Source organism: Tachyglossus aculeatus, chromosome 18 (assembly GCF_015852505.1).
Source record: "Tachyglossus aculeatus isolate mTacAcu1 chromosome 18, mTacAcu1.pri, whole genome shotgun sequence".
NCBI classification, from domain to species: Eukaryota; Metazoa; Chordata; class Mammalia; order Monotremata; family Tachyglossidae; genus Tachyglossus; species Tachyglossus aculeatus.
In genome coordinates this window covers 27,091,739-27,119,141 of record NC_052083.1, presented here as the reverse complement: position 1 = coordinate 27,119,141, position 27,403 = coordinate 27,091,739, and the positions used below count along the sequence as shown (strand labels likewise).

General features: G+C 41.3%; 1 protein-coding gene across 1 annotated transcript in view; it reads left to right on the top strand.

Moving 5' to 3' along the window:
- Window positions 1-27,403, top strand: part of CFAP47 (cilia and flagella associated protein 47) — a 271,714-nt gene that overhangs the window by 194,663 nt on the left and 49,648 nt on the right. Inside the window, exon 57 of the mRNA XM_038760124.1 lies at window positions 15,806-15,901. Coding sequence (XP_038616052.1) covers window positions 15,806-15,901 — 96 coding nt within the window. The remainder of the gene's footprint in view (window positions 1-15,805; window positions 15,902-27,403) is intronic.

Here is a 27,403-nt window from a genome sequence, read left to right as displayed (position 1 = left end):
TTATCTCAACTGTAAAGTAACAATAATTGTGGTATTTGTGAAGCACTTACAATGTGCCAGACACTGTACTGAACACTGGGGTAGATACAAGGTGATTGGGCTGGACACAGTCCCTGTCCCACATGGGGCTCACAGTCTTAACGCCCATTTTACAGATGAGGAAAGTGAAGCACAGCGAAGTGAAGTGACTTGCCCAAGGCCATACAGCAGACAAGTGATCGAGCCAGGATTAGAACCCAGGTATCAGAACCCTGGAATTAACTGAAAAGAGAGAAAATAAAATAGTTCCAATCCCTATAGCCTGGTCTAAACTTTTCTCACACGTTACAAATTGAACAAATTAGTTTGAGGGTCATTTGCCTTGTTGAGCAGGTATCAACCTCATTTTCCTGATGAGGACACTGAGGCACACTGCCTGAAGTCACACTGAGCTGGTACTAAAATCCAGGTCTCCCATCTTGAAACCTTGTTTAATAATGATAATTATCGTATTTAAGAGCTTACTATGTGCCAGGCACTGTACTACGTGCTGGATTGGATACAAGCAAATCAGGTTGGACACATTCCTTTATCCCATATGGGGCTCACAGTCTCAATCCCCATATTACAGATGAGCAAATTGATGCACAGAGAAGTTAAGAGACTTGCCCAGGTCACACAGCAAAGTGGCAGAGTCAGGATTAGAACCCATGACCTCCTGACTTCCCAGCCGGTGTGCTGTCCACTACACCGTGCTGCTTCTCGCTTGTTAAAACAGCAGGGGCAAACAAGAGTAAAACCTAACTCCAAGTACCCAAAAGTAGCACTGAACCCCAATCAAAGGTATTTTTTGAGCACTTACTGTCTGTAGAACATTGTACTAACTACTTGGAAGAGTACAACAGAGGCGGTAGACATGTACCGTGCCCACAGTGAGCTTGCAGTCTAGAGGGGGAGAAAAAAAGTCATCAGTACAGATAAATTATAGATGTCAAAGATGGATACCAGACCTCGGTTAAAACCATGTACGTACCAACAGACTTTGCCCCCAACCGCCAAATCTACTTGCGTCAAGTGGCAAATTGTTTTATGCCAGAACTGACTACTGCTGTGAGAAGTTTGTTCTCCAGTTATATCACTGGACCTTATCCAAATCTTGTACATACTCACTATGTACTTGTACATATTTGTAAAACTTGTACATATTTACTACTCTACTTTGTTAATGTTGTGCATATGGTTATTATCCTATTTATTCTGATGGTTTTGACACCTGTCTACATGTTCTGGTTTGTTGTCTGTCTCCCCCTTCTAGACTGTGAGCCCGCTGTTGGGTAGGGACCGTCTCTATATGTTGCCAACTTGTACTTCCCAAGCACTTAGTACAGTACTCTGCACACAGGAAGCGCTCAATAAATATGATTGAATGAATGAGTGAAATCATTGATCGAAAAATACAGGCTCCCGGAGAACTGCTCTCCCGCACTTCAAAAACCTTATTGAAGGCACATGTCCTCTAAAAAGCCTCTCTAAGACCTCCTCTGCTCTTCTCCCATTCCCTTCTGCGCCGCTCTTACTAGCTCCTTCATTCATAGTACAGTGCTCTGCACACAGTAAGCGCTCAATAAATATGATTGAATGAATGAATTCATCCTCCCTCCCATCCCCACAGCACATATGTATCTGTAATGTATTTATCTATTTATATTAATGTCTATCTTCCCCTATAAGACTGTGAGCTCGGTGTGGGTAGGAATGTGTCCATTGCTGTATTGTACTCTCCCAAGCACTTAGTACAGTGCTTTGATCACAGTAAGTGCTCAAGAAATATGATGAATAAAACAGTGTACTCAGATATTGGTGGAGTCAGTGATGGGGCTGAAGATGTTCCAATCGGGACATCCCTCTAGTCAGTCTGTAAACTCGTTGTGGGTAGGGTATCTGTCTGTCAACTCTGTTATATTGTACTGTCCCAAGGACTTAGTACAGGGCTCTGCACATAGTAAGTGCTCAATAAATACAACTGGTTGATCCTGTCATAAAACCTGGCAAATGGAGAACGATTTAGATGTTTTGTTACATGAGTTTTTCACTATTTTTTCCATGGCCTAGTGGAAAGAGCACATACCTGGTAGTCAGAGGAGCTGGGTCCTAATTCCACCTCCACCTTTTGCCAGCTGTGTGACCTTGGGCAAGTCACTTAGCTTCTCTGTACCTCAGTTACCCAATCTGTAAAACGGGGATTAAGACTGTGGGACATGGACTGTGTCCATCCTGATTAACTTGTATCTAAATAGATTGATCTATTCAAATATCTATATAGATTATATAGATGGGTAGATGGATATATTCATTCATTCAATCGTATTGAGTGCTTACTGTGTGCAGAGCACTGTATTAAGCGCTTGGGAAGTACAAGTTGGCAACATATAGAGACGGTCCCTACCGAACAACAGGCTCACAGTCTAGAGGGGGGAGACAGACAACAAAACAAAACATGTGGACAGGTGTCAAGTCATCAGAATAAATGTACATATCCATCTATAGATTCATCATATATACACACACACACATACCTTGTGTTGAAACTTTTTTTCCCCACCATTTACAACAAATTCAGTGTCCCTACTAGAATTTCTTACCTCTCAGGAAGGTTCTAGAAATTATTCAGGAAGCATTTTGAAGAAAATTTGAAATTTTCAGCTGAAAGAAATCAGGGGAACATAAACTGGCATCATTAAATTAATTTTAGAAATTTATGAGAGCATGTGATTACATACTTTAATTGTACAAATTGTTTTGCACCTATTTTTGTTCCTTCTGATTTACTCCAAGTTTTGTGTTTTCATTGAAAATTGTCTTTTCTTTAATCAGACTCAAATTATTTACATGCAGGTCATTAGGTAAATCTTCATAGCTCAGTGAGTAAATGCAAAATATGACAACAAAAATCCAGGCTTCCTTCAGATTTAGCATACTTTATGACTTGAGTTAATGGACACCTGTCTAAACCTCCATTCACTAAATGACATAAACCACTAAACATGTTAAAATGCCATGTATTTGAATGCTCAATTTTAGAATAGCTTGGTTAATGGCTTAATCTCAAATAAATCTTTCAAGCAGTTATGACCTGAGAAGGCTTAGTCCTAATAGCTAATAAAATGCCACATAACCATCCAAAAGTGAGCTACATTTTTATATTTCTCCTTTAGAAAAATGTAATTATAATATTAATAGCTGTAATAGAGGAAATAAAATTATTTGGAAATTTAGGATGCTTTTCAGCTTGCATTAATTACCGTTCTAAATCACCAAGAATGAAACCAAGTACTATGACAACCACCTATTGCACCTGCATTTCAAAGCAGTTACTGGGGGTCTTAGAAAACTTGAAATGAGACCCAGGGACATTAAGGAACCACTTTTAGATTATAAGCCCCCTGAGAGATAGGACACGGAGCATGTTTAATTCCCACCTGCGTATTTTCTCCCAGCACTTAGTAATAATAATAATAATAATAATGACAGTATTTGTTAAGCACCTACTATGTGCCAAGCATTGGGAGAGATACAAGGTAATCAGGGTGTCCCACAGTCTTAATCTCAATTTTCCAGATGGGGTAACAAGGCACAGAGAAGTTAAGCAACTTGCACAAAGTACAGTGCTCTGCTCATAGGAATTGCTTAATAAATACTATTACTACCTCATGAGCAATGACTGCGCTTCAAAAGAAGCAACTCAGTAATGGCAAAGATAATTGAGCAGTGAAATAATGGGTAAAAATAGTAAGGAGTGACTGCACCCTGTCAATTTAAAGGCTGTTAACAAGCACATAAGAAAACAAGGACAGAGAGAAAATCCAAGTGACAGAAATGATTCTCATTTGCCAATAGGAAACTTATTTGGGGCTACTCACCTCATCTTTACCTTCTCCCCAATCCTCCAAATTGCCCAAACAAGATTGCTTCCAGAAGGTGCCAGAAAATAATTTCTCAGAAATGAATTTTGCCTGTGAAAATGGACCAGGAGGGAAGGAGAGTTGGAGGTGTGATGAAGCATCATAACCTAGCGGATAATGCACGGGCTTGGGAGTCAGCTCACTGTGGGCAGGGAATATGTATAATACATATGTGCATGTGTGTGTAATATAGTTTGATTGTCCTTTTTTTTTGCCTGTATCTACCAAAGAAGAAATAGAAGGTTAAGGTGGAGATGCTGAATGATGGTGAGAAAGAATCACATGAAAGCCAAAGGAAAAAAAAAAAATGAGTGCAGGGAACTGTGTAAAGACATTCAGAAAATGATTTTAAATGGTTATGAAGAGGGCAGACAGTACAGAGAGAAGTTCGGGGGGTCCCATTGAAAGATAGAGTGATTGAGGAGAATAACAGAGATATACGAGACTAAAATGGATTATCCAGAAGCAGCATAGCTCAGTGGAAAGAGCCCAGGCTTGGGAGAGGTCGTGGGTTCTAATCCCAGCTCTGCCACTTGCCTCCTGTGTGACTTTTGGCAAGACACTTAACTTCTCTGTGCCTCAGCCTCAGTTCCCTCATCTGTAAAATGGGGAATAAGACTGTGAGCCCTACATGGGACACCCTGATTACCTTGTATCTAGTCCAGCGCTTAGAACAGTGCTTGGCACATAGTAAGTGCTTAACAAATAACAACATTATTATTATTATTATTATTATTACTGAAAAATAAAATTTGAGAGAGGACAACCAATGGGATGTAGATTGGACAACACTGTTCAAAACTCAAAACATCTTTTATTCATCTAAAGTTTTAGAAAATAGCAGTCACCCCAGAGCAACACCAAACCCTTTCTGAAAGCAATTTGGGATGAAGATGACTATGGCATTTCATTCCTTCAATTGTATTCATTGAGTGTTTACTGTGTGCAGAGCACTGTACTAAGCACTTGGAAAGTACAATTTGGCATGTGGAAAGTGCCAGGCAAGGATAAGAAATGTTCTGAATAGCCCAAAACTGGAGGTTTACTGAATTCAAAGTAAGGGTGTAACATAGTCAGGGTATTTTTGTGTAACTGAGAAGCTCCTTTTGTTTAACTGAGAAAAAGCATCTTGACCTAGTGGAAAGAGAACATGAGTTGGAGTCGGGAGTCCTGAGTTCTAATCCCAGTTCTGCCACTGGCCTGCCACATGACTTCCATAAAGTCATTTAGAGCCTGTTGTTGGGTAGGGACCATCTCTATATGTTGCCAACTTGTACTTCCCAAGTGCCTAGTACAGTGATCTGCACACAATAAGCGTTCAATAAATATGATTGAATGAATGAATGAATCTCTGAACCTCAATTTCCTCATCTGTGAGATAGGGATTATATACCAGTTCTACCTCGAGATTGAGAATCCCTGTTGGGATAGGGATTGTGTCCAAGTTTGAATGTAAGGTATCTGAGTCTTTGGCACATCATAAGTGCTTAACATATACCCTTGATCTTATCGTTGTTATTAGTAACAACAATAATAATAATAACGATCACTATACTAAGTACTATTGTGAACAATTACCCTCTAAATTCATAGAAAAGAAAAAGGCAATTCTGTTAATATAGATGATTCCAAAGGTCTAACGTACCAATCGGTAATTTTCTCCACACAAATACGCAAACTCTTCACCATGAAATATAGTCTTAAAGTGCAAAATGTCCAAGAACACAATGGATTCTACTTCAACCAATCAACTATTGCACACGACCTAACTGGTCTCAGCTAACTGGAGAAGGAAGCGAAAGCCAAACTGCAGTTTGCTTCACTGTTGTCTCCTGTTAAAAAGCCCACCTCGGTGGAATGCAGTGTTCCTTGTTCCACATATATAGATAGCAGCAGAGGAGGAAGGGTACTGCATTTGCATAGTGGAAATCAGTCACCAATCCTTCTTAGTAACAGTATTTAGTAAGTGCTTTCTATGTGCAAAGCACTGATCTAAGCATTGGGAAAAAGGCATAGATTAAAGATCTCCTACGATCCAGTACTGCAAGGGACTCACGGGCTGAGATGGAATTTGGGGCAGGGGACGGGAAAGGTTGGTCACAGACACATAAGGAAGGGAAAACTATCAAAAACATTCAAAAGGAAGAATAAATTCCATAAGAGAAGCAGCGTGACTCAATGGAAAGAGCACGGGCTTTGGAGTCAGAGGTCACGGGTTCAAATCCCAGTTCCACCACTTGTCAGCTGTATGACTTTGGGCAAGTCACTTAACTTCTCTGGGCCTCAGTTCCCTCATCTGTAAAATGGGGATTAAGACTGTGAGCCCCTCGTGGGACAACCTCATCACCTTGTAACCTCCCCAGTGCTTAGAACAGTGCTTTGCACATAGTAAGCGCTTAATAAATGCTATCATTATTATAAGCATTCTGTAAACTCATCTCTAAACTGTAAGCTCATTGTGGGCAGGGAAAGTTTCTGCTAACTCAATTGTAGTATACTCTCCCTAGAGCTTAGAGTACAGTGCTTTGCACATAGTAAGTGCTCAGGAAATACTACTGATTGATTGATTGGGTTACAGCTTTAGGTCTTCATCACTTAGACAGGGCTATTCAGAGTCTAACAGACACAACAGCAGATAGAGTCCAGGCCTGAGAGTCAGAAGGTCAAGGGTTCTAATCCCCGGTCCGCCACTTGTTTTCTGGGTGAACTTGGGCAAGTCACTTTACTTCTCTGTGCCTCAGTTCCCTCATTTGTAAAATGGGGATGAGACTGTGAGCCCCACATGGGACAACCCGATTTGCTTGTATCCACCCCAGAGCCTAGTACAGTGCCTGGCACATAGTAAGCACTTAAGTACCACAACTGGCACCACAAGGACCCCAGCCCAAATATGTAAAAAATATGGGCCCCGAGTCACTGGGGAGATGGTAAAATGAGGGGCTGGGGTCAGGGGAAATGGCAGCTTTGGATTTTCTTCTGGCCAGTGATACTAACGGAGAAGCAGGAAAGCTTCACACTTCCTTGTGCCCTATATCAGTCAATCGTATTTATTGAGCACTTAATATGTGCAGGGCACTGTTCTAAGCACTTGGGAGAGTACAATATGACAATGTAACAGACACATTCGCTTCCCACAGTAAGCGTACAGTCCAACGGGGGAGACAGACATTAATATAAATAAATTACAGATATGTATATATGTGCTATGGGGTTGGGAGTTGGGGGAGGTGAATAAAGGGACCAGTAAGGATGATACAGAAGGGAGTGGAAGAGAAGGAAATGAGGGCTTAGTCAGGGAAGGCCTCTTGGAGGAGTCGGGCCTTCAATAAGGCTTTGAAAGTGGGGAGAGTCATTGTCCGTCGGCCATGAGGAGGGAGGGCGTTTCAGGCCAGAGGCAAGATGTGGGGAAAGAGGTCAGTGGCAAGACAGACAAGATTGAGGTACAGTGACAAGGTTGGCACTAAAAGAGCCAAGTGTGTGGGCTGGGTTGTAGCAGGAGAGTAGTGAAGCGAGGTAGGAGGGGGCAAGGTGATTGAGTTCTTTAAAGTACAGAGTTAGCAGATATGTTCCCCATCTAAAATGAGTCCTATATAAACCTAAGAAGAAAAGCAGGGAGGCTCTCCCCTGCTCCCCACCCACCAAGCTGATTAATAAGCCCCCCTGAAATACCAGTACTGAAAGTGAAAACAGAATACCCATCTTTGAGATTGACTGCTTTAGGCTTGCAGTAGATAGCAGAACTGAAGAGGAAAATGCAAAAAATAGCTGATGTAACCACAGGAGCTAGAATTTATTTTATCAAAGGCTTAATGGATCAAAAACAAATCTTGTCGGGAAGGATCCATTCATGTAGATAGACAAAAAAAAATCAAAGAAGAAAACCATATCTACCTTCGCCAAGTATATCTGGGCTCCGCTGGAGAAGGACTGCCCAGATCCTTGAAGAACCTGTTAAATAACAGTTGGTGTGCATGCACTGCCTGGCTTAATGGATGGAGCATGCGCCTGGGAGTCAGACGGACCTGGATTCTAATCTTGCTCCACCACTTGTCTGCTGTATGACCTTGGACAAGTCATTTAACTTCTCTGTGCTTCAGCTATCGTATCTGTAAAATGGGGTTTAAGATTGTGAAGCCCGTGTGGGACAAGGACTGAGTCCAACCTAATTACTTTGTATCTACCCCGGCACTTAGTAAGGGGCCTGGCACACAGTAAGTGCTTAACAAATACAATTATTATTATTATCGTAACAAATAGCACAATTATTTTTATTATTATTGACGAGAACAGAGTTCTTCAGTTTTATGGTTAAACTGAATCTTCATATGTGTGTATGTGGGTGTATATAATGGTACTAGTTAAGCTGGTAATAAATCACAACTTTTGCTATCAATCAATCAATCAATCAATCGTATTTATTGAGCACTTACTATGTGCAGAGCACTGTACTAAGCGCTTGGGAAGTACAAATTGGCATCACATAGAGACAGTCCCTACCCAACAGTGGGCTCACAGTCTAAAAGGGGGAGACAGAGAACAGAACCAAACATACCAACAAAATAAAATAAGTAGGATAGAAATGTACAAGTAAAATAAATAAATAAATAAATAAAGTAATAAATATGTACAACCATATATACATATATACAGGTGCTGTGGGGAAGGGAAGGAGGTAAGACGGGGGGATGGAGAGGGGGACGAGGGGGAGAGGAAAGAAGGGGCTCAGTCTGGGAAGGCCTCCTGGAGGAGGTGAGCTCTCAGCAGGGCCTTGAAGGGAGGAAGAGAGCTAGCTTGGCGGATGGGCAGAGGGAGGGCATTCCAGGCCCGGGGGATGACGTGGGCCGGGGGTCGATGGCGGGACAGGCGAGAGCGAGGTACAGTGAGGAGATTAGTGGTGGAGGAGCGGAGGGTGCGGGCTGGGCAGTAGAAGGAGAGAAGGGAGGTGAGGTAGGAGGGGGCGAGGTGATGGACAGCCTTGAAGCCCAGGGTGAGGAGTTTGTGCCTGATGCGCAGATTGATCGGTAGCCATTGGAGGTTTTTGAGGAGGGGAGTAATATGTCCAGAGCGTTTCTGGACAAAGATAATCCGGGCAGCAGCGTGAAGTATGGATTGAAGTGGAGAGAGACACGAGGATGGGAGATCAGAGAGAAGTTGCATCTCTTGCATCTCTGCCGATTTTGAACTAGTTTTTCTGTTTGTCATTTAGTGAAAAAAGTGTCCATTTCTCTGTGGCTGGAGCTAGAGTTTCTAAACGATTTCAAAGGCAAAAAACTCTCTAGTTTGATATGAAGCCTCTTATCTAGAATGATTTCAATTTTAGCATTTCTGACCAGCTAATTTGTGGAAATGTACCGGAAAGAAGGTGAAGTGACATTGATTCGGATATTTTTAAAACCACCCAGATGGAAGATTTTTTTCTCCTGTTTAGTTATAGAAGTTTAGATGTTATTAGTATGCTTTCTTATGTGCTAGGGGAAATAACATTAATGCAGCATTATCTTGAATGACATCTGACAAGCCTCTCTCCTCTGGATCAAGATTTAACCTCTTGTAATCAAAATAAAGATAATTTTAAAAGGCTCTCTGTTCTGGGGCATATACTGGGAGGCATTTCTGCCCTATTTGAAATCTATACTAAAAACAAATCAACTCACTAGTTTTCTGAATTCTGCCCAGCAATACAATCTCCTGAATGACATCAGAATGAGGCCTAATTATTGTTATCCCTGGAGGTGAATACCAGCTACATGTCCCACTGAAGCCTGAAACTTTTTATTTTCTTGAACTATATTAAACCTAAGAAATGACTGCTCTCTGACAGAGGAAATAAATTAGACCTGCTGAAGTCTTCGAATAAATGTGCCTCCCTGAATAAGAATAATATCCAACTTTCTGCAGTTGATTAAGTTACGTGCGAGATTGCACTTAACATCTACAGGTCTTTTAGCAATATTTTAATATTTAAATATATTGCTGGCATTCATCCATATATTAAATGCTCATTTCCCCGAATTGGCTGTAACACAGAAAAATTGACCAAAAATAATAATTGTAATAATAATAATCATAGTATTGGTTAAGTGCTTACTATGTGCCAAGCACTGTTCTTAGTGCAAGGATAGATACAAGGTAAATCAGGTTGGACAAAGTCCCTGCCCCACTTGGAGCTCACAGTCTTACTCCCCATTTTACAGGTACAGGGAAGTTAAGTTACTTGCCTAAGGTCACATAACAGATAAGTGCCAGAGCCAGGATTAGAACCCACATCCTCTGACTCCCAAGCCTGTGCTCCTGCCTCTAGACCATGCTGCTTCTCTAGAAACAGATGCAGAAATGATGGCTAAACTGTTCTCTTTATACACAGAATGTAAGACTGTGATTCACTTTTTAAGAAAATTAAATATGGCAAATGGAGAAATATAGAGAAGATGAATAAGCTTGAAACAATCAGAGGCAGGAGTAATTCTTGAATAGTAAGTTAGATGTAGTAAGATTAGAAAACAGTACATTTAACAGGACCATTAAATCAAGACTCTATTATTATCAGGCATGAAATGTATAATCAAGACAAGCAATATAAGCTAATTTAGTAGCACCTTTGGCAAATTATGAACACTAGCTGAACACATTTTGCATTTTTTACTTCCCTGCATTAGTTGAAATCAAGTGAAATTAGTTAGACTCGGAGGTAAAAGGCCATAAGATATGATTTAGAGCAGATCCAAAACGTATTTGTCATATTCTTTCGATATTAGATAAGCAAAGCCCTATTCATTTTCCATTGTAGCACTTCACGTTCAATATTTATGTTTCACGTGCACTGCATTGTGGCATAACGCATTACTTTTGTTTCTAATTTTAACTTTTCATTTTTGAATCCTAGACATGGAAGGTAGAGTGCAAGGTCTTTGAAGACAGGGATTGTATCTACTTACTCCTTACTTACTTCTACTTATGAGAAACAGAATGGCTCAGTGGAAAGAGCACAGGCTTGGGAGTTAGAGGTCATGGGTTCTAATCCCAGCTCTGCCACATGTTTGCTGTGTGACCTTGGGCAAGTCACTTAACTTCTCTGAGCCTCAGTTACCTCATCTGTAAAATGGGGATTAAGACTGTGAGCCCCACGTGGGACAAACTGATCACCTTGTATCCCCGCCAGCACTTAGGACAGTGCTTTGCACATAGTAAGTGCTTAACAAATGCCATCATCATTATTATTGTTACTCTATTGCACTGTGTGCTCAATAAATACCACTGATCGATAGATGGAGTGTTCAACTAAACTAGTCCCCGGCTTCCAGGCAGCTCTCCCTTCAAACCTACCAAAATAGGTGATTATCTCTTGATGAGCATGTAGTATTTGTACCTTAGTAGTTAAAAGAGCTATTAGATTTTCTCCATTTCTCCTTGTTCATCTTCAATGAACCAAACACCAACAAAGTACCTTTTATCAAGCATACTTACTGAGTGCTTACTGTGTGCAGAGCACTGTACCAAGCCCTTGGGAGACTACGGTGCAATAGAGTCGGTAGACAAATTCCCTGCCCACAGGATCTTACAGTTTAGAGGGGGAGACAGACATTAATATGAATAAATAAATTACAGAGAGGTGTAAAAGTGCTGTGGGGGTGAGGGGACTAAAGGGTGCAAATCCAAGCACAAAATCTTGAGCAGAATCCTTCTATCTAAATTGGGAATATCACTTTTGAAATAAAGACAGGAGGACTATGCAGAGAGGGCAATCTTATGCCCTTTGACCTGTATTATAACATGACTTTGCTATATGGCGGCACCAAGATTATCCTTCAGAAAACACCTCATTACCCGGGTACTTCCTTCTCATTCTGACTGCACTATTTGGCTAGACTCTCTTTTCCCCTGAACTGATTTAAACACATCATTTGCATTGCCTAGAAACCAAGTGGACTCCTTTTTAAAGCCTGGATATTACTCCAGCTCCAGTTGGGGCTTTGAAAAATTATTCACGGTTGGGTGGGAATCAAATCCCATCTCAAATCTTGGATGATAAAATCAAACAAAAGAGAACCGAATCTCTGATCTAGTAGCAGTATTTTGATTGCTCTTAGATAGCAAATTAAAGTTTGAACAGCACCATAATTTCCAGTGCGCTTGAACATCTGTATAATATTACTTTTGAAGATATGTCATTTAATTTCAATTGTTTAAGGAATATTCAATATTTTCCTGTGACCAATTTAGGCACATTGGACTAAGTTTTGGACTATTGAGTCAACTACCAATTTGAAGTAAAAAAAAAAAGCAGAAGAGAGCATGAGTATGATAAGATGATGAGCTCTATTTGAGCAGGGATTAATAATAATAATAATAATAATAACAATAATAATATTTGTTAAGTGCTTACTATGTGCCAGGCACTTTTCTAATCACTTGGGAGGGTACATTCATTCAATCATTCAATTATATTTATTGAGTGCTTACTGTGGTGCAGAGCACTGTACTAAGCACTTGGGAAAGTACAATGCAACAATAAACTGTCCTAATAGGGCTCACAGTCTTACACCCCATTTTGCAGTTGAGGGAACTGAGGCACAGAGAAGATAAGTGACTTGCCCAAGGTCACACAGAAGACAAGTGTGGAGCGGGGATTAGAACCCTTGACTTCCGGACTCCTAGGCCAGTGTTCTATCCACTAGGCAACACTGCTTTTGTACAGTACTCTCCCAGGAACTCAGAACAGTGCTCACACACAGTCTATACTCAAATACCATCGACTGATTGATTTCCTGGCCAGTGCAAGGCAGAGCCCATCGCTTTTAATTTTACATGGCACAATTAAATTATAATAGCCAAATCCCCAGAGACTCTTAAGAACTTTGGGGAACTACTTTTGATGCTGAATATTTATGGGAAGTAACCTGTGATCATTGCAAACTGCCAAACAGAGTGGTAAGGTTTCAAATGGGAAATACACAGTAATCACTCTATTGCATTAGGGTCTCAGAGAATCAGAAAACTCCTCACGGCTAAACAATTTCCAAGAATAAGGTTTCACAAGTCAATTCCTTCCATTACAGTGCCTGGATTTAATAAAGGCCATCTCCTCACACAGCAATACCTTGGCAGCATAATCAAGAAATCTTGCAAATATTGCTCTGTTATTCTAGTGCTTGGTTTCTGTATCTGGAAGGAAAACCACCCCGTTGGAACAAAATCTCTCCGCTAAATATTTTACTGCGATGTCCGATAAATATCCAGGCTTGCTGTTGATCCAGCAGAATGGTCACTGTTCTAGGATTTATAAAAGCCGAGTTCTTCTCCCATTGGGTGGCTTTTGTATGAGTGAAGACTGCAGGTATATTTTCCAGTGCACCACAATCCACCTCCTCTTCCATTGAAATCTCTGCCCCAGTGGGAATATGTCTCCCTTTCTAGGCTGTAAGCTCACAGTGGGCAGGGAATATCTCCATTATATTGTTCTATTGTATGTTCCTAAGTGCTAAGTACAGTGTTCTGTGTATGGTAAATACTCAATATCACTGACTTACAGAGCATGAAGGGACACTATGCAAACCACGAACACTATAATCAGTTGCTCTGTACAAATTCTTGTTCAGAGCAACAGGAAGGAGCAGCAGCTTGGCCTGGTGGACAGAACACAGGCCTGGAAATCTCAGGACCATGAATCTTCTGTAATTTTGTAATGGGACACTCCATCAGCAGAAAAACAGCTTAAATTTAGCTTTCTCTTGGCTAGAATGTAGTGGAATTCACTCCTTTATTGAATGCTATGTACCCAGGGGAAAAAAAACCCAAACACAAAGCATTTTGTTGGCATACCCTGCTTCAAATGTTGCTTTATTTTGTTTTCCCATCTTTTCCCTTCTACTTCCATACCCTTTCTTAAACTCCCTTCTACTTCTGTACCCCTTCTTAAACTCCCTTCTACTTCCATACCCCTTCTTAAACTCCCTTCTACTTCTGTACCCCTTCTTAAACTACCTTCCACTTCCTTACCTCTTCTTAAACTGGTTTCTCATACCCAAACAGATTGAGTTTGTGTGAAGTTCTGTTGTCATCTATATTTATAACCTGGTCAACCCAATGGTACATATATAATAACTGCGGTATTAGGGGCCTGCTGATTCAAGAAGCAGTGTGGCTTAGCAGAAAGAGCATGGGCTTGGGAGACAGAGGTCATGGGTTCTAATCCCAGCTCTGCCACTTATCAGCTGTGTGACTTTGGACAAGTCACAACTTCTCTGTGCCTCAGTTACATCATTCATGAAATGGAGATTAACATTGTAAGCCCCACGTGGGATGTGGACTGTGTCCAACCTGATTAGCTTGTATCTACTCCAGTGCTTAGTACAGTGCCTGGCAAGTAGTAATAATAATAATAATGATGGCATTTGTTAAGCACTTACTATGTGCAAAGCACTGTCCTAAGCGCTGGGGAGGATACAAGGTGATCAGGTTGTCCCACGTGGGGCTCACAGTCTTAATCCCCATTTTACAGATGAGGTAACAGGCACAAAGAAGTGAAGTGACTTGCCCAAAATCACACAGCTGACAAGTAGTGGAGCTGGGATTTGAACCCACAACCTCTGACTCCCAAGCCCGTGCTCTTTACACTGAGCCATGCTGCTTCAAGTAAGCACTTAAATACCATAAAAAAAAATTGTCATGGCTCAGGTTCAGTGAATCAGGACTGTGGTGATTCTAAGACCTGGAGGGAGAAAGTATGTCAAGAGGGTCACTCCTCTTACCTATCCTCTCTTTTCTTTGCCCCCAAAACTTTTGGCTCAGAGCAAGCAGATCTGGGTGGGGGGGGCAAATGAGCTGTAGTCTCCAGAATCCACTTGCTCCAAGGCGGAAATGCTAACAGCCCCATTGGTTGGCAAGTTGAGGGGCAGTGCTCCTCCACTGCCTCAAATTAATTATGCTGAGAGGACATCGCCAAAGTCTAACACCTCTTTTCCTCACCTTATTCACCCTCCCTTCTGTGCCGCCTATGCCCTCGGGTCCATGCCACCCAACTATTTGGATGATGACGGTATTTGTTAAGCACTTACTAGGTGCCGGGTACTGTACTAAGTGCTGGGGTGGATATAAGCAAGTCCAGTTGGACACAGTCCTTGTCCCATTTGGGGCTCACAGTCTCAATCCCCATTTTTCAGATAAGGTAACAGTCACAGAGAAGTGAAGTGACTTGCTCAGGGTCGCACGGCTGACAAGTGGGGGAGCCGGGATTAGAACCCACGACCTTCTGACTCCCAGGCCCATGCTCTACCTGCTACACTAATGCCGCTTCTCATGGATTCTCCACCCTACTCCCATAACACTTATATACATATCCAGACTCTCTGCTGCTTCCCCTAACCATAATTTAAGAAGTCTTTACACCTAGTTTATAACTTGCTTAAGGGCAGGGATGCTGTCTACCAACTCTACTGTACTGTCCTCTCCCGAACACTTAGTACAGTGCTCTGCACATAGTAAGTGCTCAATGAATACCATCGATTGCCCTGCCATATAACAATGTCAAGTCACATGGTAGGGAGAAGAGAGGACTGTAAAATCCTATTATCTCCAGGACACAGGGAACACAATACAGTCCAGCTTCAACAGTGAGAAGTAGGATTTCTGGGTGGATTCTACATTCTTTTTTTTTTTAGTGTATTCCTCTATCTAGGAAGCCCTTTGTTTGGGGCGTGGTCTTTGATAAACAAAATGTTGTCATCCCCTACTTCAAAATATACCTGGAAAAAAAAAAAAAACAAAAGGCCTATGGTCATATTTCAACCTCTAGTAAATCATTTTCCTCAAATGTGACATTGAAGTGAAGCAGGATTTTTCCCCTCTGCTTTTTTTTTTTTTAACAGACCAAGAACAGATTATGCATCATCTCAATGCTGCCGCCCTGCGTCGCTCTATCTCCAAGGAATCTGTCTTCTGTCTTCCTCTCAAGCAGATGCAAGGTACATTGATGCCCTTTTTATACTCCACAGCTGCAAGAAGTTGCAATTTTGTTTTTTTCTAATGGTACTCCTCAAGAGCTTACTATGTTCCAGGCATTGTTCTAAGTGCTGGGACACAAGAGCATCAGGTGGAGGGAGTCTTTGTTTCAGTTAGGGCTCACAGGCCAAGTCGGAGGGAGGAGGATTTAATCCCCATTTTACAGGTAAAGGAACTGAGGCACAGAGAAGTTAAGTGATTGCCCAAGGTCCTAGAGCAGACAAGTGGTGAAGCGGAGATGAGAATCTCTATGGTCTCTCCACTAGGCTACAGTGCTTTCTTTGAAGTGGGTACAATGCCTTGTTTTTTCTATGAGCTAAAAGTTGAAGCAATTTAAACTGTAAGACACATTCCTAGTAAATAAAGGGAACATTACACATGCTATTCCCTTATCAGATACTAAATTGGCAGATTAACCTTTTCCTTGAGAAGCGGCATGGCTCAGTGGAAAGAGCCCGGGCTTGGGAGTCAGAGGTCATGGGTTCTAATCCCGACTCTGCCACTGACCAGCTGTGTGACTTTGGGCAAGTCACTTAACTTCTCTGTGCTTCAGTTCCCTCATCTGTAAAATGGGGAGTAAGACTGTGAGCCCCACATGGGTCAACCTGATTGCCTAGTAACTACCCCAGTGCTTAGAACAGTTCTCAGCACATAGTAAGTGCTTAACAAATGCCATTATCATTATTATTATTCCTGCACAGAAATCAGATTTCCAAAATAGATTGGATTTTGCTGAACTAGAAAGCATATTCATTCAATCATACTTATTGATCACATACTGTGTGCCGAGCACTGTATCTAAGTAATTGCAGATACCAGGAGTTTCTGTCACTTGGAAAAGCAACTTTCCTAAGACATGGAAACTGCTTTCCTGAAAATCCCCATATTATCCAAAGATTGCACTGTTTCAGTGGGAAATACGATGAGAGGGAGAAAATGGTTGAAAAACAATTAAAATAATACACGTTTGCTATCCTACTGGATGAAATTCAAGAAGACTGCATTAGGTGAAACCTGAGATAACTATTGTATTTGTCTTGTATGTCGCTCAGCACTCAGTACAGTGCTTGTGTACATAGAAAGGGCTTAGTGGATTTTCCCCCCAACTTGTTTCTCTGGCATTTCTAATGTCCTTGTTAGTGGCCCTTAGTATCTCAAGATGAGTCAGTTTGAACTGCTTAAAAATCAGTTTCTAGTAAGCAGTGAATTTCAAATGGTTGTGAACAGCTGCTCTCTAGACTGCGAGCTTGTTGTGGGCAGGGAAAATGTCTGTGTTGTATGATATTGTGCACTCTCAAGCTTTTTGTAGTGCTCTGCACACAGTAAGCACTCAGTCAGTATGACTGAGTGGCAGTGCTAATGAAGAACTGATAAGAAAGCAGTCACAGATGCTGTTATATGCTTGAGACAGCCTTCCTGACACAACTTGAGGCATTTCACGGTCAATTTACAGCTGGGTGATGGTCACTAATGATCCTCTATTCTTCTATTCCAGTCTATCCAAATCACATGAACACTTTATAAGAGAAATGATTGTGAGATAAACTGTGTGTCCACGATAGGCTACAATGATCCATTATGTAAATATGGACATTTTCAAGTGAGCCCTAGGGTTCCTGGATGATGATGGTATTTGTTAAGCTCTTACTATGTGCCAAGCACTGTTCCAAGTGCTGGATATATGGTGGAACATGGTCGTTGATGTGGCTAGAGCTAAATGCAACCCGCAAACAAGGCCCAGCCAGCAAATTAATTCATTCCGGCCCGCGGGGCTTACCCAATGGACAGGCAGAAGCAGTATGACCTACTGGAACCTAATTATGGTACTTGTTAGGTGCTTACACTATGTGCCGAGCACTGTTCTAAGTGCTGGGGTAGATACAAGATAATCAGGTTGTCCCACATGGGGCTTACAGTCTCAATCCCCATTATTTGTTATGGTACATTATTATGATGTAAGCACAGCACATAAGTTCTCTGAGGCTGAGGGAGGGGTGAATAAAGTGAGCAAATCTAAGTACAAAGGTGATGCAGAAGGGCGGAAGAGAAGAGGAAATGAGAGCCTAGTTCAGGAAGATTTCTAAGTAATTGCTCAAGTCTTCCTAAAGTGCACCATATACCTATAAAATGTAATCTTTCCTCACTGCAAACTTTCAATCATCTTGGGAAAAGCAACAATCTTCAAGATAGCCTAGCACTAATGATTTACGTCATTGCTATCGGTTGCCCTCTATTACCATTTAATTGCGCATTGTCATCTTGAATCCTCTCGGATTTTCTGGTCTCCGGCAATGACTTTTCTCTTTGATGAAAACAACACCCGAATGTATAGTGTGATTGTTCACAGCTGAAGACGTGCCACCACCTCTAGCAAAATGATGAAAGCTCTGTGGGAGCTTTCCTTTCCAAGATGGATCTGCCGCTCCCATCTGAATGCTTTAACTTGGAAAGTTGTATTCTTTTGCAACAGCTCCAATATATTTCAGCATCAAGTGGTACAGTTTCCAGTTTACTCCAGTCTTTAATTCTGAAGCCCCAGTGATGTTAATGGTAGTTACAGAACCAAAGCTCCCTAAAGGTATCTTGGAAACCTGGCCACTGTGCACAGAGGAGCTAATTATTAAAAGAAAACTTATCTGGTGGATTTTACTACTTATCCTTACCTATGTAACTTTTTAAAAATCTTATCAAGAGAGTCTACAAGCTGTGGTTATGTAGGAGCCTTAATCATGTGTTATCCCATCCAAACTGAAGGGACCCAGGAGGCAATCTCGAGATAGTACTGTAAAAATATTCCAAATTACCTTTCTATAGTTCCCTTGAACCAGTTGAGTTTTCCATGAAAAACTGGAATGGACTGGAATTCTACCAGAATTCTCCCCTCAACTCCCCACCCCACAGTACTTTGGCATATATGCATATATCTATAATTCTATTTATTTATATTGATGTCTGTTTACTTGTTTTGATGTCTATCTCCTCCCCTCTAGACTGTAAGCCCATTGTAGGCAGGGATTGTCTCTATTGCTGAATTGTACTTTCCAAGCACTTAGTACAATGTTCAGCACATAGTAAGTGCTCAATAAATATGACTGAATGAATACCAAGTCCTGCTTATTAAATGGGTACAATTAGACTCTTTCCCTACTTCTCAGGGATATTGGAAGGTAAATGGTAGGAAAAAGCTCTGGAAAAATAAAAGGTTTATACAGGGTACAAGATACATCATATCTTTATTATTGACTAATTTTTAAGAGGCAACATACTTATTTTTCTTAGAAAAAAAGCTTTACTTCCCTTCTTTCCCAATATGCTCCAAATAGAGTCAAACAATGGCTTCAACCTATTTGTATATGGATAATCACTTTCAACTGATCAATTAATGGTATTCATTGAGCGCTATGTGCAGAGCACTGTACTAAGCACTTGGGGGAGTACAATACAACAGAGTTGGTAAACATGTTCCCTGCCCAAAAGAAGCTTACGATGTAGAGGGGGAGGTCATTTTTCCTTTCTTCATTCTGAAATTGGCATTGGAGTCTAGAAAGAAGAAAACCAGAAGCCATTTCTTCCAAAGATGAAACTTTGTACGTGTTACGTTTTCACTTTCCACCCTCCTACCTATTCAATTACATCCAGTCACTGCATGTTCAGGAAAGTGTCCTGAATTATAAGATAAAACTGCATCTTCACACTAAGTGGAAAGATCCTGGGCAAGAGTTTTACTCTCTACCAGTCAGGAAATAGAAGGCATTTCAATGTAACACAATTGCTGGAGTTTTAATGATTTGACTATTATTGTCTATTTACCCCCTTCTAGACTGTGAGCCCATTGTTGGGTAGGAATTGTCTCTGTTGCCCAATTGTACTTTCCAAGTGCTTAGTACAGTGATCTGCACACAGTAAGCACACAATAAATACGACAATGAATGAACGAATGATTACCAGTTTTAGTGGTTCTCAGGGATATAATTTCCTCACACAGTAAGATGAAACAGCATGTCCTAGTGGAAAGAACATGGGTCTGGGATTTAGATGACCTGAGTTCTAAACCGACTCCTTCTGTTGCCTGCTGGGTGACCCTGGATAAGTCATTTCACTACTCTGTGCCTCAGTTTCCTCATCCATAAAATGGGGATTGAATACCTGTCCTTCCTCCTACCTGGACTGTGGGCCTCATTTGGAGAAGGGGCTGTTTCCCTCCTGATTGATTTGCATAATAATCATAATAATTATGGTACTTGTTAAGCACTTATGTGCCAAGCACTGTTCTAAGCACTGAGGTAGATACAAGGTAATCAGATTGTCCCATGTGGGGCTCATAGTCTCAATCCCCATTTTACAGATGAGGTAACAGGCACAGAGATGTTAAGTGACTTGCCCAAGGTCACCCAGCAGACAAGTGGCGAAGCCGAGATTAGAACCGACAACCTCTGATTCCCAAACCCGTACACTTTCCACTAAGCCATGCTGCTTTACTACCTACATCTCTCTCTGCATCTATCCCAGTGCGTAGAACAATGCTTGACACAAAGTAAGCACTTAAACACCATAAAAAAAATATCAGTGTATGTAGGGGTAGGAAAAAAAGAGTTGCAATATGATATTAGAGGTTCATTAAATGGCTACAAATACAGTTGTTAGAGTTTTTATTTATCATTAATAATTAGAACCTCTGAATGCCGAATCAGTTCTGTATTCCTCTGACCAGTAAAATAAATGATGAAATGTTATATCCTATAAGGTTCTGCTTTGTTGCTGTGCTGTACTGAAATGTCTTAAATGCTTTTCATTTTCTGACCGCCCCCCACCAAAAAAAAAAAAAATCAACCTACAATGGTATTTGAATGTTAATGTGTTTACTCCCCACCTCTAGACTGTCAGCTCATTGTGGGCAGATAATGTGTCTGTTTATTGTTGTAGTATACTTTTCTGAGCACTTAGTACACTGCTCTGCACACAGTAAGTGCTCAATAAATTCCATTCATTGACTGAATAAATTGTGGCATTTGTTAAGTGCTTACAACGTGCAAAGCACTGTACTAAACACTGGAGTAGATACTAATCAGGTTAGACACAATCTCTGTCCCACAAAGGGCTCAAAGTCTAAGTAGGAGGGGAAATAGGTATCGGCCCTAATTATAAGGATGAGGAACTTGAGGTACAGAGAAGTTAAGCGACTTACCCGAGGTCATTCAACTGATAAATGGTGAAATTTGTTTAGAACTCAGGTCCTCAGACTTCCATTACTGGGCTCTATCCACAAGGGCATGCTGTGTTGGATAATATCATGTAATCTTTTTATTGATTGGAAAAAGGCTTTTAAGATATCGGCCTATTCTGGCATTTAATGATATGCAGTTTAGTGTCATCTAGAGATAAACCTGATCTACAAGAGGGTATTGTCAGAATGTGCTTCTAATAAGAGAACGGTTGATTAAAAACTGTTAGCAGCTGCATTACAATTTAGCCATGGTATTATAAAATTAGCCTTTATATGATGTTTAATGACCAATTTTCCACCAAAATGAGCTCAGGATGCAATCTAGGTTTGGATTATCATTTATATGAAAAAAACACAGGTAGGTTTCATGGCAATTCTAATGCAGAGCTTGAAGGTACAGTAAAATACAAAGCAAAAGATGTACTTGCAAATAGGCATCTCTGGCAGAAAAATTCTGTAAAAAAGATCTATGGAATAGCTCAAGACAGGCTACGAAAAGAATACAGGACTTCCCACTTCCTAATGTCCAAATCCACACCTTCAAATGACCCCGTCCACCAAATTTACCTCCCTCAACCCCTGGCAATCTGTCTCAAGCTCAGACCCCAGGTACGGATCGCACACACACTCCCACCTTATTGCTCCTAGCGGAAATCAATTCATTCATTCAATCAAATTTATTGAGAGCTTACTGCATGTGGAGCCCTGTACTAAGCGCTTGGGAGAGTACAATGCAACAATAAACAGACACTTTCCCTGTCCACAATGAGCTTAAAGTCCAGAGCGGGAGGAGACAGACATTAATATAAATAAATGACAGATATGTACATAAGTGCTGTGGGGCTGAGAGGGGTGATGATGAAAGGGAGCAAGTCAGGGAAGGCCTCCTAGAGGAGATGTGCCCTCAACAGGCTTAGAAGAGGGGAAGAATTATTGTCTGTCGGTCTGTCAGACTTGAGGAGGGAGGGCGTTCCAGGCCAGAGGTAGGATGTGGGCGAGGGGTCAGCGACATTGATGAGATTTGAGGCACGTTGAGTAAGTCAGCCCTAGAGGAGTGTAGTATGTGGGCTGGGTTGCAGTTGGAGAATACTGAGGATGCAAAACTGCTTTAAGGCCAACGGTGAGGAGTTTTTGTTTGATATGGAGGTGGATGAAAAAAACACTGGAGGTTCTTGGGGAGTGGGGAAGCATGGGAAAATCCAGACCCCAGGATGATTTCTGCCATTTCAGATTTCCCTGCTCTGGCTACGCGGCTATTGTTTCTTCAGCTCAGCTGTATTATTTCTTTTCCTTCATCTTCCATGACCATTGCTGTCACCAACTATTTCAAAATTAACATGTTATGAAACATGATATTTTCTTCTATCATTCACTTTTATCATAATCCCGTTGTTAGGTAGGGACTATCTCTATGTGTTGCCAACATGTATTTCCCAAGCGCTTAGTACAGTGTTCTGCACACCGTAAGTGCTCAATAAATATGATTGAATGAATAACTCTATCCTGAAGCTTCAAGTGCCCCCACTCCCTCTGATGACCACAGACACTAGTTTGTTGATAAAATTGAAATCAGATGTGACCTTCCCAAAGTCCTCACCCATCTAACTCCCTCCAACCCCTTCAATCTTGTTTATTGAGCACTTACTGTGTGCAGAACTCTGTCCTACTGGATAGAGTGTCGGCCTGGGAGTCAGAAGGACCTGGGTTCTAATCCTGGTTCCACCACTTTGTCTGCCATGTGACCTTGGCAAGTCATTTAACCTCTTTGAACCTCAGTTACCTCATCTAGAAAATGAGGATTAAGACTTTGAGCCCCATGTGGGGCAGGGACTGCGTCCAACCCAACAGATTTGTATCTACTAACGCTTAGTAAGGTGCCTAGCACATAGTAAGTGCTTAACAAATACCACAATTATCATCATTACTGAATGCATGGGAGAGTGCAATAACACAGAGTTGGTAGACATTCCCTGCCCATAATGCATTTACAGTCTTCATGTGAGCCCATTGTGGACAGGGATTGTCTCTATTTGTTGCTGAATTGTACTTCATAAGCACTTAGTACAGTGCTCTGCACACAGTAAGCACTCAAATACGACAATGAATGAAATTCACTCTCATCCTTCCTCACTGACTGTCCTTCTGGCTTATTAACTCTATCTCCTCTATACTTGTGCCAACCCATTTATTCCCTCTTCTTTTCTAAAATCGCTTGCCTTACCTTCCTTCCATCATGAGCCATCATGGCCACTCCCCACTGATGACTCCTTCCCTCCCTAGCCATCATACATCTTTTTTTCTTATTATAAACCCACAAGTTTTGCTATCGTGACAATAAACCATGCTTCTGACCCAAGTACAAATCAGACAAAAAAAAAAAAGGTCCTTTGTAGAGGCAACCAAGGTAAAGCCGCTATCACCCGTCTCCTCTCCTTCCTCCTGATGGCAGATATAGTTGTGTGACCTTGGGAAAGTCACTTAAATAATGTGGCCCTCGATTTCCTCAATGGTAAAATGGAAATTCAATATCTGCTCTCCCTCATACTTAGACTGTGAGCCCGGTGTGGGACAGGGATTGTGTCCTACCTGATTAATTTGTATCTATCCTAGTGCTTAGAACAGTGTTTGTCATAAAGTAATAATAGTAATAGATGATGATAAAAGTTATTTTGCATTGGTTGCAACTAGCCCCACGATTCAAGTCCCTACTAAAATCCCACCTCCAGGATGTTTCCCTGACTAATCTCTCAATCCCCCACCCTATTTTTACCTCCCTGTTGCAACACCCCTGAATTTGAGTTTGTTCCCCCTAAATTCCTCTTCCCACTGAGCCCTTAAGTACCATATCAGGCATTCAATCATTTATCAAGCGCTTAACTGTGCGCAAAGAACTATACTAAGCTCTTGGGAGAGTACAATATAACAATGAAGAGACACATTCCCTAACAGCTAATCCCAGTGACATATGGAATTCTAGGAATATTCGCCCCACAGCCCTTCAATCAATAGTATTTATTGAGCACTTACTATAATAGTAATCATTATGGTATTTGGTAAGCACTTACCATGCGCCAGACCCTGTTTAAAGCGCTGGGGTAGATACAAGATAATTGGGTAGGACACAGTCCCTGACCCATATAGGGCTCTCGGTCTTCATCTCCATCTTACAGATGAGGGAACTGAGGCCCAGATAAGTGAAATGACTTGCCCAAGGTCACACAACAGATAAGTAGTGGAGCGGGGATTAGAATGCATGATCTTCTCTCAGGCCTGTGCTTTATCCACTAGGCAATGCTGTTTCTCCAGAGCACTGCCCTATCACTTGTATCCTCATCTTCATTCTCTCCCATTTCCTCTATTTGTATATATTTTAATATCTGTCTTTCCTTGTAGACTGTCAGCTCCTTGTGGGTAGAGAATGTGTCTACCAACCCGATTGTAGCATTTTCTTCCAAGTGCTTAGCACAGAGCTCTGCACACAGTAAGCACCCCATAAATACCATTGCTATCACTGCAAGCTTTTTGTGGGCAGGGAATTTATCTACCCACTCTGTTGAACTCTCCCAGATGCTTAGTAGATTACCACTAGCTTTATCAGGCAGTGTCTGGAACAGAAATAAAAAAATCAGAGCTCCTTTCTTCCAAGCACCAACCTATATTCAGCTCCAATCTCAGTGGGAGGGGAAGAGAAGAAAGGGAAAGTGGTTCCCCAGGGGAGAGAGATGGTGGGGGTGATCATTTGTGAATGTCCACTAGGAAGGAGTTAGCCCTGGATAGCCCTCTCCCTCACCTAGTCACAGGAGGTTTATTTGGAGGAAAGGCACAGGAGAAAGACATAAAGAGCCAGTCCCCTTTCAGCAAAGCCTTTTGATGTGAAAGCTTGCCCCCAACCCCCGCAAAGTTCCCAGAACTCTGGCGGTGACCATTCAGCCTCACAAAAAGAGAACAATGAAAGAAAAAGGGAAAAAAACCCAAAACTCATGACTGGAGTAAAAGAATTTCCATTTAAGGGGAACTGATAATGACAAGAGGAAGTCTGAGTACAGAGCAGGGGAGGGATGAGATGCTGACAGGTGGCTATTCTTGTGTAAAATATGTCTGGTAAGGCAGATAGGCATGGCAAAAAGAGTCACAGTTTGGATGAAACCCTTTGAATTAATGACACACATTTCCTAAGTCCCTTGAATGTGGTTGTGGTCAGATCCTATTCACTTGGACTAAGCATTTTCCAAAATTCTTACCCTTTTTTGAGGCAAGAACAGTCCTTGGCACTTAGAAAGTGCTTAGCAAATACCATTACTATTATTATAATGATAATATTTGCCCAGTGCCAAGCACTGCACTAAGCACTGGGGTAGATGCTGTGAACTCATTGTGGGCAGGGATTGTGTCTGTTGTTGTACTGTACTCTTCCAAGTGCTTAGCACCATGCTTTGCACACAGTAAGCGCTCAAAAAATTTGATTGAATGAATCATAATGAATGAATGAATGCATACAGATGCTGTAGTGGATAGAGTTTGGGCCTGGGAGGGGGTCAGAGGATCTCGGTTCTAATACCCACTCTGCCAATTGTGTGACCTTGGGCAAGTCACTTCACTTCTCTGTGCCTCAGTTACCTCATCTGTAAAATAGGGATTAACACTGTGAGCCCAAGTGGGACTGTGTTGAACCTGATGATCTTGTATCTACCACAGTGGTTATGGGCAGGGAATGTTTCTGCTAATTCTGTTGTATTGTTACTCTCCCAAGCAGTCAGTAGTGTTCTGTACATAGTAGAAGCTCAATAAATATCATTTATTGATTGATTGCTTAGTAGAGTACCTGGCACATAGGAAGCTCTTAAATACCTTTTTTAAAAAAAGAAACTTCAAGTAAACTTCTCGAGGAAACCTTGAGAAGCAGCAGTCAAGTAGAAGGTCAAGTAGAAAGAGCAAGGGCCTGGGAGTCAGAGAAACTGAGTTCTAATCCCAGCTCCATCACTTGTCTGCTGTGTGACTTTGGGCAAATCACTTAACTTCTCTGGGCCTATGATAGCTCACCTGTAAAATGGGGAGTCACACTGTGAGCCCTATGTGGGACAGGGACTGTATCCAACCTGATTACCTTGTGTCTACCCCAGTGCTTAGTACAATGCTGGGTATACAGTAAGTGCGTTATAAATATTAAAAAACAATACAAGCATAACTTAGGTTTTAGCCACATTGTCCCAAAAAACACCTTCCATAGCTTGACTGCATCTATTTCCTGTTTCCTCTGATAGTTAGGTTTAGGCTGTGCCTAATGGCTTTGCTGCAGAGATTGTGTTGCGTGGAATGGAAATGGCATACCGCTGATGTGTTTAAAATAAATCTTCCAGGATACAATATTTCCCTTATTAAAATGAAGGTCTTGCTTGTTTATTCTCTTGAGAAGATTTGCTTCTGGGAAGACAGGACTCATCGCCATTAAAACTCCATACAATTTCTAAATTTCAAATAGAATTTTGGTGGGTAAACATGTCTGACATTTAATCAAAAGAGCCATCAAAAATAATGTTTGTAAATACCCTAAACTAAACTCCATTTTAAGGAGAAAATATCTACAGATGTTCCTAAATCACCCCCGCCAAGTTACTATTTTTCCTTTGAAAAAGTAAAAATATAGGAGTCTTGTATGCTCCAAAAGTTCCAAATTACATGTCTTTTTCAATCAGAGCATAAGCTTGTTGTGGGAAGGGAATATGTCTACCAACTCCAGTACTTAGAACAGTGCTTGGCACATAGTAAGCGCTTAAATACCATAATTAATAATAATGATAATAATGCTCATGATGATGCTATTTGTTAAGTGCTTACTATCTGCCAAGCACTGTTCTAAGTGCTGTGGGGGATACAAAGTGATCAGGTTGTTCCACATGGGGCTCACAGTCTTAATTCCCATTTTACAGATGAGGTAACTGAGGCACAGAGAAGTTAAGTGACTTGCCCAAAGTCACACAGCTGACAAGTGGCAGAGCTGGGATTAGAACCCATAATTGTTATAATTATTATTATTGTACACTCCCAAGTGCTTAGTACTGTGTTCTGCGCACAGTAAGCACTCAAAAATGATTGATTTGTAGAATGTTGTTCTAAGTGTTTGGGAGAGTACAATACAACATAATTGATCCTGCCTCTGGTCTGGAACTCCCTCCCTCCTCAAATCTGACAGACAATGACTCTCCCTCCCTTCAAAGCCTTACTGAAGGTTGATACTGAAGGT